General features: G+C 32.7%; 2 protein-coding genes across 2 annotated transcripts; one reads left to right on the forward strand and one right to left on the reverse strand.

The window, feature by feature from the left end:
* Window positions 1–745: 745 nt before the first annotated feature.
* On the forward strand, window positions 746–10,331 carry LOC140883731 (protein CLT1, chloroplastic). Its single transcript, XM_073290314.1, has 10 exons — window positions 746–1,351; window positions 4,503–4,648; window positions 5,173–5,210; window positions 5,780–5,895; window positions 6,635–6,731; window positions 6,816–6,851; window positions 7,230–7,280; window positions 7,365–7,488; window positions 8,546–8,671; window positions 9,884–10,331. The coding sequence occupies exons 1-10, from the start codon at window positions 912–914 to the stop codon at window positions 10,063–10,065; spliced, it is 1,356 nt and encodes a 451-aa protein (XP_073146415.1). The 5' UTR covers window positions 746–911; the 3' UTR covers window positions 10,066–10,331.
* Window positions 10,332–13,684: 3,353 nt separating this feature from the next.
* Window positions 13,685–15,975, reverse strand: LOC140881766 (cytochrome P450 71AU50-like). Its single transcript, XM_073287332.1, has 2 exons — window positions 15,029–15,975; window positions 13,685–14,421 (listed from the first exon to the last, which is right to left on the reverse strand). Exons 1-2 carry the CDS (start codon window positions 15,920–15,922, stop codon window positions 13,807–13,809), a joined length of 1,509 nt encoding a protein of 502 aa, XP_073143433.1. The 5' UTR covers window positions 15,923–15,975; the 3' UTR covers window positions 13,685–13,806.
* Window positions 15,976–18,824: the final 2,849 nt, after the last annotated feature.

The following is an 18,824-nucleotide window of genomic DNA, read 5'->3' on the forward strand; positions in this document are numbered from 1 at the left end:
GATGAATTTGTATTTGGTGAAATTTAAACGAATCGATCAATACTTCAATTAGATGTACTGATTTGAGATGAAGAAATCATTCGTATCATTGCTTAAAATCAGATGAGGTCGTTCAGCTCCATCCTGAATTGGTCATGACCATTTTAATGGTCAAACCAGTCAAGAATGGGTCTGACTAGTCCACCACTTTTAATTTTTTTTTAAAAAAAATTATTTATTTTTTAAAAAGGCAGAAAAATGTATTTCTTATATTTAAAATTTAATTTTTGATTATATATATAAATATTGTTATTTGGTTTTTGAACTTTGTTAAAAATATTATTTTAATTGTATCTGAGTTTATTTGATTTATTTTTTTTAGAAAATATATAATTATATGTACGCTGTTCGAGTTTAAACTTCAGTTTCTTTTATATAAGATATTAAAATTTAAAACATACTATTCATTATATTATATTAATATTTTATATCATATATTCATATTCCGGTCCAATCTTATTATTAAATCACCTATTTAAAATAAAGTGCTTCGAATTTCAACCACTGATGCGATTGCAAAAACATTGATTCTTATAATTGCCCAAATCAAATCACTGCCTCCGTCATGACATCACGGATGAGAAATGATTTATTATTATAATCACATTTTAAAATGAAAGTATGAACATAAATAATAACAAATAATTGAAAAAATAATAATAAATGCACGAAGAGGAAAAAAACAAATTGTGGATGACGTGGCACAGACTTGCTCAATTTTGCCTTCCGTTCTTGAGCAATATTTAGATGCACAGCACGAGCCTCTTCTCTTCGCTCCAATTTTCCATTCCGATTCCAATTTCAATTTCCAATCATTTTCATATCAATCGAACGATATTTGATCTCTACATCGAATCACGCGTCGACAAGTGATGTCGGAGAGCTTCCGGCGGGTGACCGCTGTCGCCGTGGACTCTCCGGCGGTGACTCGCCACATTTCGCGGCGAGGCGCCTCATCGATTGGTGTTTTGTGGATTAATCAACGGAGAGGTGTCGGAGGAGGAGGGGGAATAGTGCTGCGGTGGAGTCCATGGCTGATTGAGGCGGTGAGGCAGAAGGGAGGAGGGCGGGGGAAGGAGGAGAAGAGGGGGCCGCCGCATCCTCGGTGCTGTTCGTTCGATAGCAATCATCCTCATCATGAGGTGGTGGCTGTGGCGGAGAGGGGTGGTGGAGGAGTTGATCGGAGGGTGGAGGTGATGCTCGCGGTAGCTGCTACGGTGGTGCTTGGTGTAGGGAATCGGGTGCTCTACAAGCTTGCATTAGTCCCTCTTAAGCACTACCCGTTCTTCCTTGCTCAGTTCGCCACATTCGGGTACTTCTTAGCTTTTTACTGTCTCCGTACATTGCTTTCATTTCAGTTTTGACTTTTTTACAGCTTATTATTACCAAATATAATCAAAATATTATTTATTGGTGGGTCTCTTCTCAAATAAAAATTGATTTCCAATTTGTTTACAATGAATTATATAGACCTTTAATTTCAAATTTCTATTGAATCTGGTTGACTATAAAGTAAGCATATTTGAGAAGACGTGCACGGCGGCGTAGTGGTCTCGCCGGATTTGAACGTAAACTTGAAATAAGGAAAAAAGAAAAATTTGCAAGAACCTTTATGATTCAGAAGTTGTACCCCGTCGCTGTCGTTTACTTTTTGTGAGGAGACCTAGTTGCGCTGTGAATGATTGTACTTCAGTAACTCTCCGATGGCCGCATCTTCTTCATCGATTAGATTGTTTTGTTTCTTTATCTTCACCATCAATCAATATTTTGTCTCTTAAGCCTGTGGACCTCTGTTTAATATGGACCTCCTATTGCTGGAACTTGTATTTTATGCGGATAGGAAATGCTTTAAACTTCAATAATTGATTCAAATTCTTACCATGTGTTAGCATGGTTACAACATCACGAATTCAGGTTGGAATAACTCAAGGCTAGCTGTCTTTCGTTTCAGTCAGTGAATGTCATTTTCGGTTGTGGGGCCTTGCACTTTTATGCGAAAAGGAAACGAGAGTAGTATATGTTTCAGGCTTTGGGTTGGTGTGGGACACTTTAAATAAGAACCTTTGGTGGTGATTGGATTTTCAAGTGGTGGGATCCCCATGGTAAAGTAGTTCACTTTTGGATGTTTGACGTTTGCACCCATTTCAGCGTAAGGATTGAGCGTGCAAAACTTTAAAGCACTTAGTTATCAATTTGGTATAGAAAATTTTGTAGTAAGAGATATATATCTATATTATCTAGAAGACCTAGTTTTTCAATGTAAATAAAAGATTAAAAGTGTACAAGTATTGAGGAGATGGAGATGGAGATGGTCCTCATTTGCCCCTACCTACCTGTCAGTTGTTTGCTCCATTATTGGTTTCTAGAGATCCAATTCCATACGTCTATAGCAAGTGGTCTAGATGAATATTGATGTACCCTTTTCTCTTTGAATTCATGCCCCTCTTAACTGTAGAATGACAAATGAACTGCTCATTACTAATCAGTGATTCACTAATGAGGATGAATTGAAGTGTTTGACTTTCGTTATTCTAATGTTCAATTAGAAAGGAAAACCAGCGACTATATTAGACTACTAGGATGTGTTCTTCTTTGTTGGTGTCTACAATGAAATTAATTTGGATATTATATTATAGTATATATTTGAGATATAATAAATGTTGTGGGGTTTGGTCTTTAAAGATGTTAAAATAAGACCTTTAAAAATAAAGTAGTGTGACATAATTTTTTAAACAAGTTTGCCAACCGTCAAATAACCTATTCTCTTTTATGTTTTTTCCACCACAGTTTTTGAGAACTTGTAAGCACTCGAGCAATTTTTAAATTGTTTTAAATAAGGTATAAGCTCGTGTAAATACCCTATAACTATGTAATTATAATTGGAATATTGAACTCTATATGCGGGCTTGAACTTGATACATGATATGTTGGGGTTCTTGGGAATCAAACTAGAAATGTAGCAGAATTAGAAACATTTTTGTCCATCATGATTGTTATTAAAATTCAGTATACAAATTAGAGTTTTACCTTACAAATTAAATCATGGATTGCGCATGGGTCTTGTCTCTGATCTGACTGCATTTGAATGAACTTTGTCTATTTTTTGAACTGCTTGACTATGATTTTGTTGTAAAACTTTGCTCAATACATAACACCGAGTCCAAGGCTTATATAAAAATCCCTATCATTGAAACCCTTGCTAAGAAAAGCCAATCGTATGAATTTTCACGATGAGTATAACTAGCTTGTTATCACAAGATACGAGGCTCATTCGAAATTATTTGGAAAATTAAATCCGATGGCGTAAAACAATAATATGTTAAATTATTATTTTTCGAGGATTTAAAAATCAAGCAAAAATGCAGAATCGATAAAATAAATTATTTATTTTAACGGAAAAAAAGATATATAGAATTCAGCCTGGAAGCTTTCGAGTTCGACTGATGGAATGAAAACCTTGACATAGTGCTTTGAAAAACCATACGTACTCGAAGCACAACATGCTGATAACACTGATAAGTCGACATACTTGAGTGAGACAAGATACAAACCTTGGTTTGTTGTTTTGTTCGAAAAGAACACAAGAAAAATTCTCAAATATTATTCAAACGTGTCAGCCTTCCTTTAACAATTCTCGTCTAAAATACATATTGATACAAGATTACCTCTCTAAAGAATGTAACATATTTATACAAGATAACATCTCTAAAGATCGTATATGAGCTTAAAGTATGATAATTCCTTGCAATAAGACTCTGAAATCAATTAAAGAAATCTTGAGCTTTAATTTGGTTAATCAACTTTGAATTTTCATGCATAATCCCCTAACCATTTTCTGTGCTTGATTAATCCTAGTGTACAATCACATCGCTATCACCTACGAAAACCTCGAGGTCTCTATCTATTTATATATGTATTGGTACTTAGATAAATGTAGCTAAGAAGTAACATATTATTGATTGAATAAAAGATACTAGACAAGTAACATCAATCACTCAGCGAATAGTAAAGTTGTTGGATCCTACTCTAACATGATATTCCTCAAGAAAAATATATATGATGTTCATCACAATTTCCTTGGAAAAATATTTGCTGAAATGCTATATGCTAGAATCCGTTTCAACACATCTCAAATTTTTTTCCTCTCCTGGAAATGTACATGAAAAATGCATGCAAGTGCACGTCATTGCCTGTGGCTACAAAAATGCTGGATAAAATTATAAATGCAATATTATTTGTGATATTCAGCTTGTTTATATTGTAATCACTTGTAAAAATATAACAGTAACAATCATATTAAGAATTTTCCATATAAATTTTGCTTATTGTATAATGTATTTCAGGTAGGACTTACTTTATGCAATCAAGATTAACACATGATAAAAAAAATGATGTTAATTGAAATTCTATGATTACATACCTATGATTTTGCTGATCGTAGTATATTAACGTTATTTTTCTAGGTATGTACTTGTATACTTCTCTATCTTGTATTTCCGGTATCAGGCTGGCAAGGTTACTGATGAAATGCTATCCTTGCCAAAGTTTCCATTAATGGTTGTTGGCCTCTTGGAGGCTCTTGCTGCTGCATCCGGAATGGCAGCTGGAGGTAATGTATTGATGATATTTTCGTGTGAAATGTTTATTTTTCTTCTTGTGCTAGATGTTGGAAATTATGATTAAATAATTAATCAATCATTTCAATAGTGCTACTAATATTTACTGAAGGTTTAGACCTGATTCTTGGACAACTAATACCGAAAACTCACGATCTTTTTTGAAATTTTTTTTTAAGACAATTGAAAGAACTGCAGTTAATAAATGCATGTCCATCTATTTTTCTATGCATCTATCTACACACACTTATGATACATATATATATATCGCATAACTAAAACACGGTACCGGGTTTTAGTGGTCGGGGACGAGTTGAACATCATTGGTTGGGCAGCTGAAAATTTCTATATATATATATATAAATAAATGTGTACTTATTTAAATTTTCAGGGTGAAAATGTTGTTTAAGTGGTCAATATTTAATATGCATTTCTCTCTATTTTATTTTATAGCAGTTACCAAAAAATGTTGTACTTGGCCTGATTTATCCTTTTATTCTTTTCTGGGCTTGAACAGCCATTCTTTCTGGTGCTGCAATTCCGATACTTTCTCAGGTAGTGAAGACATTTTTCTTTTCTATCTTTATTGGAATAAGATTCTTCATTCTTGAATTGACGAACTAGTGATATATTGAAATTAGTGGTTTCTATATATACATATATATATATTATATATAAAAAATAGTTATTGCTTTTAATACCATGACCAGTGTACCGGATGAACGGCTGACAGAACTTTACAACTGTGACACTTAGATGATGCACCGTTTAAAAAGATGGAAAGATGGGAGGGCATTGAGTTTTAGAATTTCACGAGGTTAAACTAAAATAACATGTATCTCGTGTTAACACACTTGAATGTGGATATTGCTAGTAAATTTGGGCCTCAATTTCAAATGTATCCTTTCGAAATAAAGTTTCCGTTCCACGATTTAGTGAATCTTATTTGTTGGATTTTCATGTTTAAAACAACTAGTTTATATGCTAATTCTTGAAGAAATTGTCATGACGGAGCATTAGATTTAACTTCTGTCACATGGCTGCGGCATATGAGTTTGTCTCTGCTTTTAACTAATCTAGTCGGAGCAGTATAATTATTTCGTCTGTCTACTAATTTCTTACAGAGCTTTCTTGTCTGGCAACTTGTTTTGTCATATATCTTCCTTGGGAGGAGATACAGTTTGAAGCAATTATTTGGTTGCTTTCTGGTGGCAGTGGGTGTCATAGTCACTGTTGCAAGGTAAATCATATCAATCCCATTCTCTCCTTTAGCCTTAGTCAGCATACATCCATCCATGTCCCACTGATCTAAGCCTTTCATGATATAAGCACTCTGAAGAATTTGAATTAGGCCATACCTTGGCTTTAAGCTCTTCGAGGTTTTTCAGGAACTAATGTGCAGCTTATCTTACTCTACTTTCCGCTTTTATTGAGGTTCTAACTTCTTTTTCCTAAAACAATCAAATTTACATCATCGTAATACATTTTCATTTCATTAATTATCATATAAATTTTAATAGTAATTGATCTAGAAGGAAGATCAGATTCATTTGGAAATGACTCAGATCAAATCAATTTTTTGAACTATAACAGTGCTTTCATCAGTCTGAAATCCATGGGCTTGGTGCAGGAAATAGCATCAGTTCTGGTCATTAGAATTTGGTTATTATTTTGTATCATGCGATATATATAAGAATTTTAACAATGGTTTATTTGATTGTCTTTTAATCAATATTCTTGAACACTAGAAAGTATTGTGGGTGCTGTCCACTGTACCTTTCACAAACAAAATATGGAATGTTATAACATTGTTTTTTTCTTGCTATGCTTAAATTCCATATGCTCTATGGGACAAAGAAGTCTGCATGTATCTTCTTATACCTATAAATCCCTTCAGTGCTAGTACTAATTGTAACATTGCAATTCCTTACATATCTTTGTTATTGTAATGTTTCAGTAATCCCTTTTTGCACTTGCAGTGGATCAGGTACTGGTTCTCTGATGGAAGCTGGCTTATTTTGGAGTATTATCATGCTTGTTTCTTTCTTATTGCAAGCTGCTGATACAGTCTTGAAGGTAAAGCATCCTCTGTGGGTAATTAAGCTCCCCTTGTAATTAAATTTCCATAGTTTCTCTCACCAATTATTTTATTATTTATAGGAAACAATATTTTTGGATGCTGCTCAAAGATTGAAGGTAGGTATGTTACAGTTTACCCTTCATGACTCATAAGTTTCACGAATCTATCATATTTAGCATCTTACATAAACTTTATTTTGTTTCGATTTAAATTCTTATTCTTCGCACCAGAGGAGTTGGTTTTCCTAGATTTCATCTCCAGTTCAAACCAAATCTTCTTGTCCATTTGATCCTAAGAAACGTTATTTCTTGTGTAAAGTTGTTTATCATCGCGTTGGAGTTCCTTTGTGTCATTTAGTTCCCAAGTAGTGTTTGAAGGTCGGAAGATAAGACAAGCTCTGTATGAGGATTTCCACCGACTGTCATAAAGTTAATCTGGTAATGTTAGTCCTATAAATTTCGAGTAACTTAATACCTAATTCTTTTTGCATTCAGGGTGGTACGGTGGATCTATTCGTCGTTAACTCCTTTGGATCTGCTTTCCAGGTTAATGTTTTATCAGCCCCTAATGTTTTTGAAACACCATGTATTTCAACTTTACCAGAAGCTTGAAACTTGCTTATTTAACAGGCAGTTTTCATATGCCTCCTCCTTCCATTCTTGTCAAACTTATGGGGTATTCCATTTAATCAATTGCCGAGTTATCTCAAAGATGGTTGTGCCTGCTTTTTGAATGCCGGCAGCATGTCGAGCAGTAAGTCATTTTCTATTCATGATTCTTCTATTTAGCCAACATTAGCTAGAGCCGTCAAAACGGGTCGCCATGAAAAAGTGACTGGTTTGGTTATGGCTTTAGCGACCCATTTGGAGGTGGCCTAAACAGGTCAGCCAAACCGACCGCGAGTCTGGCGGACTGACCCACCATTTTTTTTAAATAAAATTTATAATGTTTCATTAATTATCTGTGAATTGTTGTGTCGGGACACTTAATTTTAATGTAAATTTTTTTGGAAATGTAAACTAATATTTGAAGTGTTAATGTCGTATACTAATATTTTTTATAATTAAGTTTCTATTTATATTATTCATATTGTTTGGATATGTGAGTTTTTATTCAAAATATAATTGTTTACATTAAAATTTTATGTGATTTGTTTGATTGTGACATTTATTATTTGTTACGGTGTAAAATTACTAATATTTTTGTTTGAAATATCAAGTATTAGTGTTAATTATTTAAAAAAATTTGGCTGGTTGGACCTAACGGCGGCGCGGGTTGAGGTTTTTCCAACAGTTTGATGGTGGGTCGGCCTGTTTGACAGCTCTAACTATAACATCAAATATGATTTTGTATTTTCTTGCCTATGCATTAAATTTGATCTGAGTTATTTTAAATTCCTTCTGCCCTATTTTGAATCTGAGATAATTGAAGTCAAAATATGACCTCACTATTTGCTCTTGGTTATTCTAAAATTGTTCATTATCTGGTGTTAGTCGTGTTTTGACAACACTTTTGTGGAATATTTACAAAGTTGCCTCACTTGAGGACATGTTAGTTTTTTTCATTTCTAAATCTTGCGGTTTGACATTTATATCAGAAGTCACAGCACAAAGATAGCTGGCATATCAGCCTTTTTTTGGTTGAGATGCCTAAAGTCGTAAGCAAACGAATCAATCAAGTTATATGAAGTAATATCCTAATTATGTCTAGTCAAACATTTTACAACACATGCACACACACACACACACACATAGGTGAACTCAGTTGTTCTAGAGAATTATGGCTGAAACATTATATGGTCTTGCAACAGGATGCGATGGTGCACCTTTACTTCCGCTGCTCTTCATCATTGTAAACATGGGTTTCAATATATCATTGCTGCATCTTCTCAAGATCTCTTCTGCTGTAGTATCGTGTCTTGCATCAACATTTTCAGGTTTGTTTATTCTGTCATCTTGTCACTCGTCACTCTTAACTCTGAGCTGATACTTCAGTTGAAATGTTGATTTTCATGCATTAGTCATCATATAATCTGCAATATATATAGTGATTCCATGATACTTTCTCCATCCTCCCCCTCACCCCAATTCCTGGTTGTCTATGGTTGATATGGTCATTATTCTTTCTTATTTGAGTAGTCCATGTATATATATATTGACAAGCATCTGTTGACCCAAAAAGTTTTAGAACATGTTTGCGTTGTATTCTTTTAGGTTGAATTTGGATTGAGTCGTTTGTAATCCATGATTTTGAATTTGTTTTCATTGTAAACAAATTAAATTGATGAAATTCAAATTCTATCTTCTAATCAGGGAGTGTTTGCAATCACTAAAAAAAGTGATAAAAAAATCATTTTTGTGTGTTTCTTAAACCTAGATTATGTGTTAGCTTATGCTTAACTTAATTGAAATCCAAAAGCTAGTCATGTGGTGATTATGATTCTCCAAAAGTGATTCTAATAAGAAGGTCATTGTTAAAATCATTCTAATAACTTATTTATCAAATACTACCCAACTTTTGTTTTTTAGATTTTCACATTTGTTTTCAAGCACTACCAACTTTTGATTTTTCTTAACTTTTTTATAATATATAAATTAATCACTTTTACAAAATCACAATCTATTGCAAACACTCCCTAATTTACATTGCAATTATACTAATCATAATTGATTTCAAAGGACTCATATTCTAAAGAGATTTCAAATCCATTGTGATTTGTGTTATAGTGTATTTCTTTTGAATAAGTCATGTAAGCAATAAAAATACATTTAAATCAATGGATTTCAAATTCTTCCATCCAAATAAAACCTTAGACTTAATAAAGTCACTAACTATGATTTGTGAATAATAAATGTTTATAGCTCGTTTTTTTTATCTGATAGATTTAACAATACTTAATCCTGAACAATTAACAGTAGTTCCCCAACCACATACTTTATCATCGTTTCCAACTTGATTGTAGTCCAAGAATTAAGGACATAACTTTCATACTGCATCAGCCTCATGAGTTAATTAATAAACTACCTTTGTATTCTTGTATACAATGTTATGTCATATGTCCCGGCATGTCTCCTTGAAACATGTTCATTCTTCGAGTTCGATCATGTGTATTCTTGGTAAAATCTCTGATTTTATCTATGTTTTGCAGTGCCAATATCTGTATACCTGTTTACACTGCCACTGCCATATCTTGGTGTAGCATCTTCCCTTCCACCAGGGTTTGTAGCCGGCGCCATCATCCTTGCCATGGGTGTGGTCGTATACAGTTGGACACCTTCCCTCAATTCGTCGAGTAAACCTTTCTCGTTAGTTAACACGAGAACTGAATGAATGTTCTTGATGTTCTTATGCATCAGCTCGATGCATGCGACACCGAAAGTAGTAGTTTGAAGCTTAAAGACTGGAGGATAAGAAGATTGATGGTAGTATGTGAAAAAGAATTTCAACATGATGGTGGGAACGAAACGAAACATTTTATACGACACACATTTGGTATCTGTACGTATTATCGTTGTCATTTACAAAATAGTATAATTTTTGTATGAAATACAATTCATCAATATCCAATCCACCAACTTGCAAACGTCTGGTTTAGAAAAATGTTATCAGAATATTTCCGAGTACTTGATTACAAACCAAATAAGACAATATAGACCGAAATTGCTCTTGGTAATCTAATCTAATCTAATCTAATCTAATATCTCTTAAAAAGTGTGAGTTTAATTGTTAAATGTCTACTTTGTCCTTGTGTGAATATTAAAATAGTGAGAGTTTAGGAGTTTAGGTGTGAGTTTAATAACATTAAAATGGTGAGGGTTTAATTGTGAGTCTTCCTCTTAAATGTCTTCCTATTAATTTATTGTCATGTTAGATGTTTAAATTATTATTGTTAAAAAGTGTGAGTTTAATTGTTAAATGTCCACTTTGTCCTTGTATGAATATTAAAATGGTGAGAGTTTAGGTGTAAGTTTAATAACATTAAAATGATGAGAGTTTAATTGTGAGTCTTCCTCTTAAATGTCTTCGTATTAATTTATTGTCATGTTAGATGAATTTTTATCCTACAAATATTTTTTGCATCTCATTGTTCAATTAAATTTTTTGTCATGCTCTCTTTGATTTATTGTGTAAATATAAAATAAATTGTGTTTTTAAGTTCAATATGCAAATAATTTTGTTTATTATCCCAATTATCTTAATGTTTAAATTATTGTCTTAAATTGATGTTTGTATCCACATTTGTGAGTTTTTATGTATCTACTAAATTTTTTCATTTTATTTTTACTAAATTAAAAAATTATTTATTCGATTTTAATCGTGTTTAATGGAGATAGAATGGAAAATTATAAATTTGGTTATCATCATTTAAAACTTAATTGGATAAAAAAATAGTGATAGCATAAAAATAATTAAAATAATGAAGAAAATTTTATCAATTTTTATTTTAAAAAATGAAAGAATATATAAAATACATGAATTATTAAAATTTAATATTTACAATATAATATATCAAAAAAATTTTTAATAATATTTAGGTAACTATATTATTTTTTAATTAAAATTATTAGTTACGTATAATAACTTATCGATAATAGTAATAAGTTTATAAATAATTTTCTTAAATAATACAACAAATAAATTAAATTTATCAAATATAATATCTAATTTAATATAATAATAATATAAAATATAAAACTATTATAAAAGTTTGAGTTTGAATTGTGATTTTACATTATTATCCCTAAATTTGGTACATGAAAAGTTTGTATCCAAATTTATATATAAAAGTTATTATAAATTAAAAATTCACACAAAATTAATTAATAATAAGTATTAGTTTACATTATTATCCCTCAATTTAGTACATGAAATTTTTGTATCCAAATTTATATATAAAAGTTATTATAAATGAAAAATCAATAAAAAAGTAATTAATTTATGTATATATAATTATATTTAGTAATACTAGTAACTCCATGCATATATACAACATTAAATAATAATAATAATAATAATAATAATAATAATAATAATAATAATAATAATAATAATAATAATAATACTGCACGTAGATATATCTCGCGTAAAAAAAAATTAAGTATGTGTCGAAGGAGAGAGTTAAAAATTTATTTAATATTACGTTTGGTTTATATACAAGAAAAATGTATGTCTAAACATGAAAAAATTTTAAGAACCAAACAAAAAATCACACAATGTTTTTTTAAAAACAATTGACAAATTAATACCTAAAAACAATAATGTATTGTTAGTTACGGTGAAAAAAGTGAGAAAATCGAGTAATTCTTATTAAAACACAAAAGGGGTGGGGTTGAGGGAAGAAAACCCAAAAATTTAACTTAAATAAATAAAAAAAGTATATTACAATAACTCAAATAAATAAAACAATAATATCACAATAAAAAAACAGGTAAGTTTCAAAGAGAGTAAATAACATCAAATTCTATAATGACAAAGAAACACAGAAATAAGAGATGATGATAGGATTGATGAATTTAATCGAATATAAAGTAGGAAAAATAAAAATAAAAGATATAAAAAAATTGAATAATTAGAAAATTGAACAAGAAAATGATTGAAAAAAACACGGTTGTTTACAATAATTAAATAAAAAATGAAAAAATTGCATATAACGTTCATTTGCAAAATTTTGTGACCATTCATAGTGCATTCATGTTCTATATCCACATGCAACGCACGTATCTGTTACTAGTCTTTATAAAAACTGAAGTTAATTACTTGCAACTCATTTGAGTTGAACACGAGACCCATCCTTTGGTGCTAATGGTAGGATTACTTGTATTGTAAGGGTCCGTTTGGTTTGAATGATAGGATAGTAAAAGGATATGTAATTGAAGTGATAATATATTGAGATATAAGGACAAATAATGTATCGTGATAAAATATATGATGTTTGGTATGATTTTAATATGATTGATTAATTTTGTGTATTACCTCGAAATGACAAAAATACCTCCAATAATAAAAAAAAATATAATAACTAGTATAAATAATAATAAATGAAAATAAATGTGATAATAATATGATGATATTAATATTAGTAACAACATTGTCATAAATTTTAAAATTTTATTTTTTTATTATGCAGTTTAATTCTCATTTTAACTTTTAAGAATATGAAATATTTTTATAATAAATAGTGATGGAACTCTTAATATTTTTATTATTTGAAATTTAAATTATTTTTTTATTTTTAAATTTAATTTAAATATTAATATTCATTATTTTTATTATTTTATTGATATGTATTTCTTACTTAAAACGTATACTTCATCTTAACTATATTTGTCAATATTAGTTAAATAAATTTGTTTCTTATCATCCATCAATAATTTGTTCTTATTAGATAATGGTATAATTAATATAATATTATTAAATGAATTCATATTACTTTAATTAATATTTCTCATTATTTCATTATTTATTATTTATTTTTAATTAATCAATTTATATGTTATTATTCTCGTTAATAATATTATCTGAAAAATAAATTAAAATTAAAAAATGGGTAGTAAATCTGTTCATTGGGTTTAGCACAATTTTCGAAAAGAACATATATTATTATTATTAATTTTGAAGATTTCATTCACTCCCAGTAGCGTATTGTACAAGACAAACAATTCGAAATTTTTTTTTGAATTTTATATTTATTTATAAAGGGTAGAATAGTAAATATGCACTTTATCCTTGCCCCAACATAAATAATCACGTGGCTCAGCAGGGTTAAATTATCTGTCATTTTAGGTGTACATTGCGGGCCGTTGATGGGCCATTGAAATAGCCAAAAAACGTACCAAACAAATGATAATGACTGATTATTAATTAATCAACCCCTTATCCTGTCTACCAAACAGGCCCTAAACGATTCGAATAATAAAATAATAATTGATTACATAATTCACACTTAATATAGAAACCAAATTTGATATAACTAATTATATTATATAAATTATTTCCTGTTTAATGTATTTTATCACTCATATTATATATCTATATCATTTGATTATATTATTTTACCAGCTACTCGACAACTCATTTCTCAATCAATCTATAAGTGGGGATGGCGATTAGGTGATTAGCTCTTACAGTCACCAGACCCAAGTGTTCAGTCATGTCTAAGCTACTAGGAGACATGCCATTAGGAAGATGCCAATCGAAACAATGCACCAGTTGTGCCACGACCAGCTGAATGACCGTGAGGCCTAACTGTAATCCGGGGCATCCTCTTCGACCCGATCCAAACGGTATGAGCATAAAATCGTGGCCCCGAAGATCTATGTCAGTCCCATGAAATCTTTCTGGTGCAAAACTTTCAGGATCAGTCCAAACGTTAGGATCCCTTCCGATGGCCCATACGTTCACCACTATTCGCGATTGTTTAGGTATGTTGAATCCTTGGACGACACAATCTTCCACTGACTCGTGGATTAGAAATGGGCCGACGGGATGGAGCCTGAAAGTCTCCTTCACAACGGAATCCAAGTATTTGAGTTTGTGAAGATGTGATTCCTCTACCATTTGGTCCATTCCCACAACTTCTTCAACTTCTTTCTGAAGTTTCTTCATCACATGAGGATGTCTAATGACTTCCGAAAGTGTCCATTCTATTGTTGCCGCCGAAGTATCCATTCCAGCTAGCAACATATCCTGTAAGGAAAACTTATAATAATTTGCTATTAACATGTCCTGTAATAACTAAAATCACAATAAAAATCAAATCAAATCAAAATCAAAGGCAACAAACTAAAATTAAATATATGATTAAAATCGCAAAAGAAGCAAGGTACAAAACCAATTAATTAAAGTTGAAGTTTTATGGTCATCTTGTTGAAAAAAATAGTATATATACTAGATTAGGACATCTGAATATCACAATAAGTATTTTAAAAAATTAGTATATATAACCATCATCATTTTAGAATAATTAAGTTTGTGTATTAGGTGAATCCATATATTAATCAATGACAAAATTTTGTACTCCACTCATATTACTGATACCGAGACTGATACTAGCACTGAATTCAATTCTTGTTTGTTTGGACAAACATCAAATATATGAATATATATATATCAAGAATATCACGCGTAAATAGAAAAACCAAGATCAATTAAGAGATTAATTAATCTATTAACACATAGATAATAGGAGTAAACTAATAAAAAAAAAGAAAAAAGGCTTGAACCAATGTTAGAAGTTTGTTCATGATCACACATGCACACTTGATTCAAAGGGAATAAAACAAGCAAATATTACCAAGAGCACGGCCTTGACATTGCGACGATCGAATTCGAACCCGGCTTTTCCCGACTCGATAATCTCCATCATCGTATCGACAAAATCCTTTTCTTCCTCATACTCTTTCTTGTTGGCAACATGTTCATCGATAATCTTCTCCAAGAACTTGTCGAAAATCTTGCTTAAAACCTTCAACCTACGAGCAGAACCCTGAAGATCAAGAAACCTAAGATATGGAAAGTAGTCCCCAATATTAAAAGCTCCCGCCTCCTCCATCGTCATCTTCACCACAGCTTTGAGCCCACCTTTCTCACTCAAATCTCTATCCCCATCGTACTTCTTCCCGAACACCAACGAACAAATCATATCAGCGCTCAGATTCGTGATTCTCGCGCTCATGTCTACAGCAGCGCCGCCGCCGCCGCCAGCCCGTTTCAGCGATCCGACGAAAAGGTCAACTTCAGCCTTCCTCATGGGCCGAAACTGTTTGATCTTGAGATTGGTCAGCAGCTCCAACGTACAGAGTTTGCGCATGTTTCGCCAGTAGGGGCCGTACTTGCCGAACACTATATTTTTCTGGCCATAGCTAAGGTAACGTGCAGCCTCCAGTCTCGGCCTGTCACAGAAAACATGGTCGTATGTCTTCAGAAAGAGCTCGGCGGCTGCGGGGGAGGAGACGACGATGATCGGCACCGAACCGAATTTGGCGTACATGATGGGGCCATATTTTTGAGCTAAACGGCATAAGTTTTCGTGGGGTTTTTTACCCAAGAGATGGAAATGGCCTAAAATTGGGAGAGCTTTTGGTCCTGGAGGAAGATTAATCTTGATCTTCCTTTGTAGGGGTAGCAGTAGTTCTTGGAGAAGATAAAGAAACAGTATCGATATGGATATGATCCAAATCCAGGCCATAATATGAGTTCCAAGTTTGATGAGAGCAATCTCAAAATTAAAGTCAAGATATATAGCTGAGAGAGCTTCGAAATAAGATTAATGATATGGTTACTTTTTCTTTTTTTTTATTAAAAAAAAATAGTCGAGTTGAAATAATTAATTACACATGTTCCGAATAAATCCGGATCATAATATCAAATATAATTCCTTATGGATTCAGCAATGAATTATTGAGGGTCATGTACAAAATATCGCATATTGAGCTTAAATATAAATAATTGTTTTTTTCTGTTGCGTAAATGAATTTGCATTTCGTGGGTCAACAATCAACATCTTATCCTAACAGTAAGGGAAGAGTGGGGATATTTAATGAGTTTTAAACTTTCGTCGACTTTGTTCGCATAAAATATCTTAAACTGAAAAGCGACTCTCGAGCCGAGATTACGAACAGGAACGCTAGCAAAATGGGTAAGTGAGAACAGACACTTAGGGATGACAATGGGTCGGATCTAAATCCGACCTCGCATTAAACCCGTCCCAGCGGGGCGGGTCTAATCCGGATTGGATCTTTCGGATTCACGGGGCGGGGCGGGCGAGTCCAAAGAGAGGCGGGGGCGGGTTTCGGGTTTAGCCAAACCCACCCCAGACCCTCCCGTTGTCATCCCTCCAGACACTGCTTTAACATACATCTAAAGGTTGAAATTGAAATGTGGAGTCCATTTTTTTTTAGTGGACTCTGCATATATTGATAAATGATCACCCTTATATCTATCATTGGAGTAGTGCCAGTAAAGATATCTTTAAATGATCCAGCAAGATCATATGAAAAAATGGAAAGTTGTCCAAACATATTTCATTTTCCTCCAGCTCTCAACTGATCAGGTGTCGGAAAAAATGGAGAAAACATTATTGGGTGCTGAAAAGATCAAGGGACAACGTAGCAAAATGATCTTGGTTGATAGGCATACATATCTTAATTCATTTAGTGTAAATATACATAGTGACACATCCCATATCACTTACAAATTAGAAAAATTTAAGCATGCAATTATCTTAAATAGATAAATATATAATTAAAGATAACTGCGAAAACTTAAATATATATAAAATAATCCGACAGTATACAATCGAAAATAAACTAAAAATCCAAGATAATTGATTAATACAATTCAATCGAAGTAATCAAATACCAAGAATAACTTAAACTAATCTACCACTAGCCTCCTCTCCTACACCCTGGTCACCGTCCTACCACAAGATCAATCCTGGTTAAGCTGCAACTGTCCCGTCGAATGAAGTGTTCATGATAAAAACACAGATGTGAGAGAAACTCGCTCAGTCAATAAATACGAGTACACATGAGACTGATATGATGCATGCAAATGACTGGGTAAGTGGTCATGATGCACAATCTTGCTCAAACTAGGCACCAAAGCGTGAGTAGTACCATCTGGGCTCAACTCTGTTGGACGTCTTCCTCACTCGTTGAAAACACCGTAGTGTCTGTCTCCGTCATGACTGCGTCTCCCAGTGGCGGACCACAAATCAAGGGTATAGAACTGAGCGACCCTACTCGGAAGGCTATCTCAAAAGAGATACGGCTCAACATTAAATATGCACATACAACATATGTATAAAGCAGTAAAGCAAGTACCATGACACATAAATGCAACATATATAAGCATGCATACTCGCTGGATATCTCAGTCAGTAATTACGTACCTCAACCACTATTCTATGTTTAAGGGTGCCTCTAGTCCATCATTGTGTCCATCGTTTTCCCTTCACTGCCGTAGGCCGCAATTCCCATAGCGCCTCGCTATCGCCCAACCCTCGAGTATATGGCTAGAAACGCTCAAAATATATACTAATATCTGAACACACCCAAAACATACACTGAATTGTGAGAAATCTCAACCTATTTATAAAAAGAGTTCGGAAGGTCCAAACCCTGGATCGGATGATCCGATCATGCATGTCTGTCACGTCTCTGGATTAATCCACTGATCGGAAGCTCCAATCTTTACTTCAGAAGGTCCGATCACGTTCAAAAGCTCTAATATCATGCTTCGGATGTTCCGATCTCGCATGCATATCACGTGTCAACAACAATTTGAAACCTCACTAAACATGTAGTTATAAAGCTCCGAACCCCTCTTCATAAGGTCGGAACTTGTCATTTGTCAACCCCTTTTTTAAAACATTATTGTCCGTGTCTGCTCAGGTTCGGAAGGTCCGAACTACGATTTGAAGGTTTGATCTCACCCTCTGCTTCCGAACTACATCGAATGGATCCGAACTACTCGGGTCTTCGAATTTCACGGATCATTTTTGGACATCCCGGAGTTGATTTTCCAAATAGTTTTAACATAATAAAACCCTTAAAATCATGTTTTATTATTTAAAAATATTTAACTGGTTTAATCACGTAAAATGAAACTCGGGTCACCACATTCTCCCCACTTTAAAAAACTTCGTGCACAAAATCCCGGATTTGATCATATATACCCGAGAATGTAACCACATTTACCTCTTCGTAACTGATATTCAGCTCCAAATAACTCTTTGATACTCCGTATGCCCATGGCTCTTCCATTTCCATGTAACTTATTTAGTGTCTCTATGTTAACACCGAACTAAAATAAGATAAAATCTTATTCTAATGTACTTGAAATTTCTGATCTATCATCGAATCAATCATGTGGCGTTATCAAACTATATTTCGGACAGAATTGAGATGTGAAACTAATCTTCTACACACTATCAAAACAGGGTTACGTGGAATCGTGGAAACTGGACATATGCTGAACGACCCGATACTACTAATTTTTTTTTAAAAAATACTTTATTTTATTTCTTTAATTTAAAATATTTATACTACATATATGCCCATTCATATTTATATATATGTATTTATACT

The sequence above is a fragment of the Henckelia pumila genome, chromosome 1 (assembly GCF_033568475.1).
Source record: "Henckelia pumila isolate YLH828 chromosome 1, ASM3356847v2, whole genome shotgun sequence".
Classification (NCBI taxonomy): Eukaryota; Viridiplantae; Streptophyta; class Magnoliopsida; order Lamiales; family Gesneriaceae; genus Henckelia; species Henckelia pumila.

Coding starts and splice junctions, on each gene's coding strand:
- LOC140883731 (XM_073290314.1), top strand. CDS start 912: ATGTCGGAGAGCTTCCGGCGGGTGACCGCTGTCGCCGTGGACTCTCCG. Junction 4,649..5,172: donor ATCCGGAATGGCAGCTGGAG/GTAATGTATTGA, acceptor GGGCTTGAACAG/CCATTCTTTCTGGTGCTGCA. Junction 7,281..7,364: donor CCTTTGGATCTGCTTTCCAG/GTTAATGTTTTA, acceptor CTTATTTAACAG/GCAGTTTTCATATGCCTCCT.
- LOC140881766 (XM_073287332.1), bottom strand. CDS start 15,922: ATGGCCTGGATTTGGATCATATCCATATCGATACTGTTTCTTTATCTT. Junction 14,422..15,028: donor ATGTCAAGGCCGTGCTCTTG/GTAATATTTGCT, acceptor TTTTCCTTACAG/GATATGTTGCTAGCTGGAAT.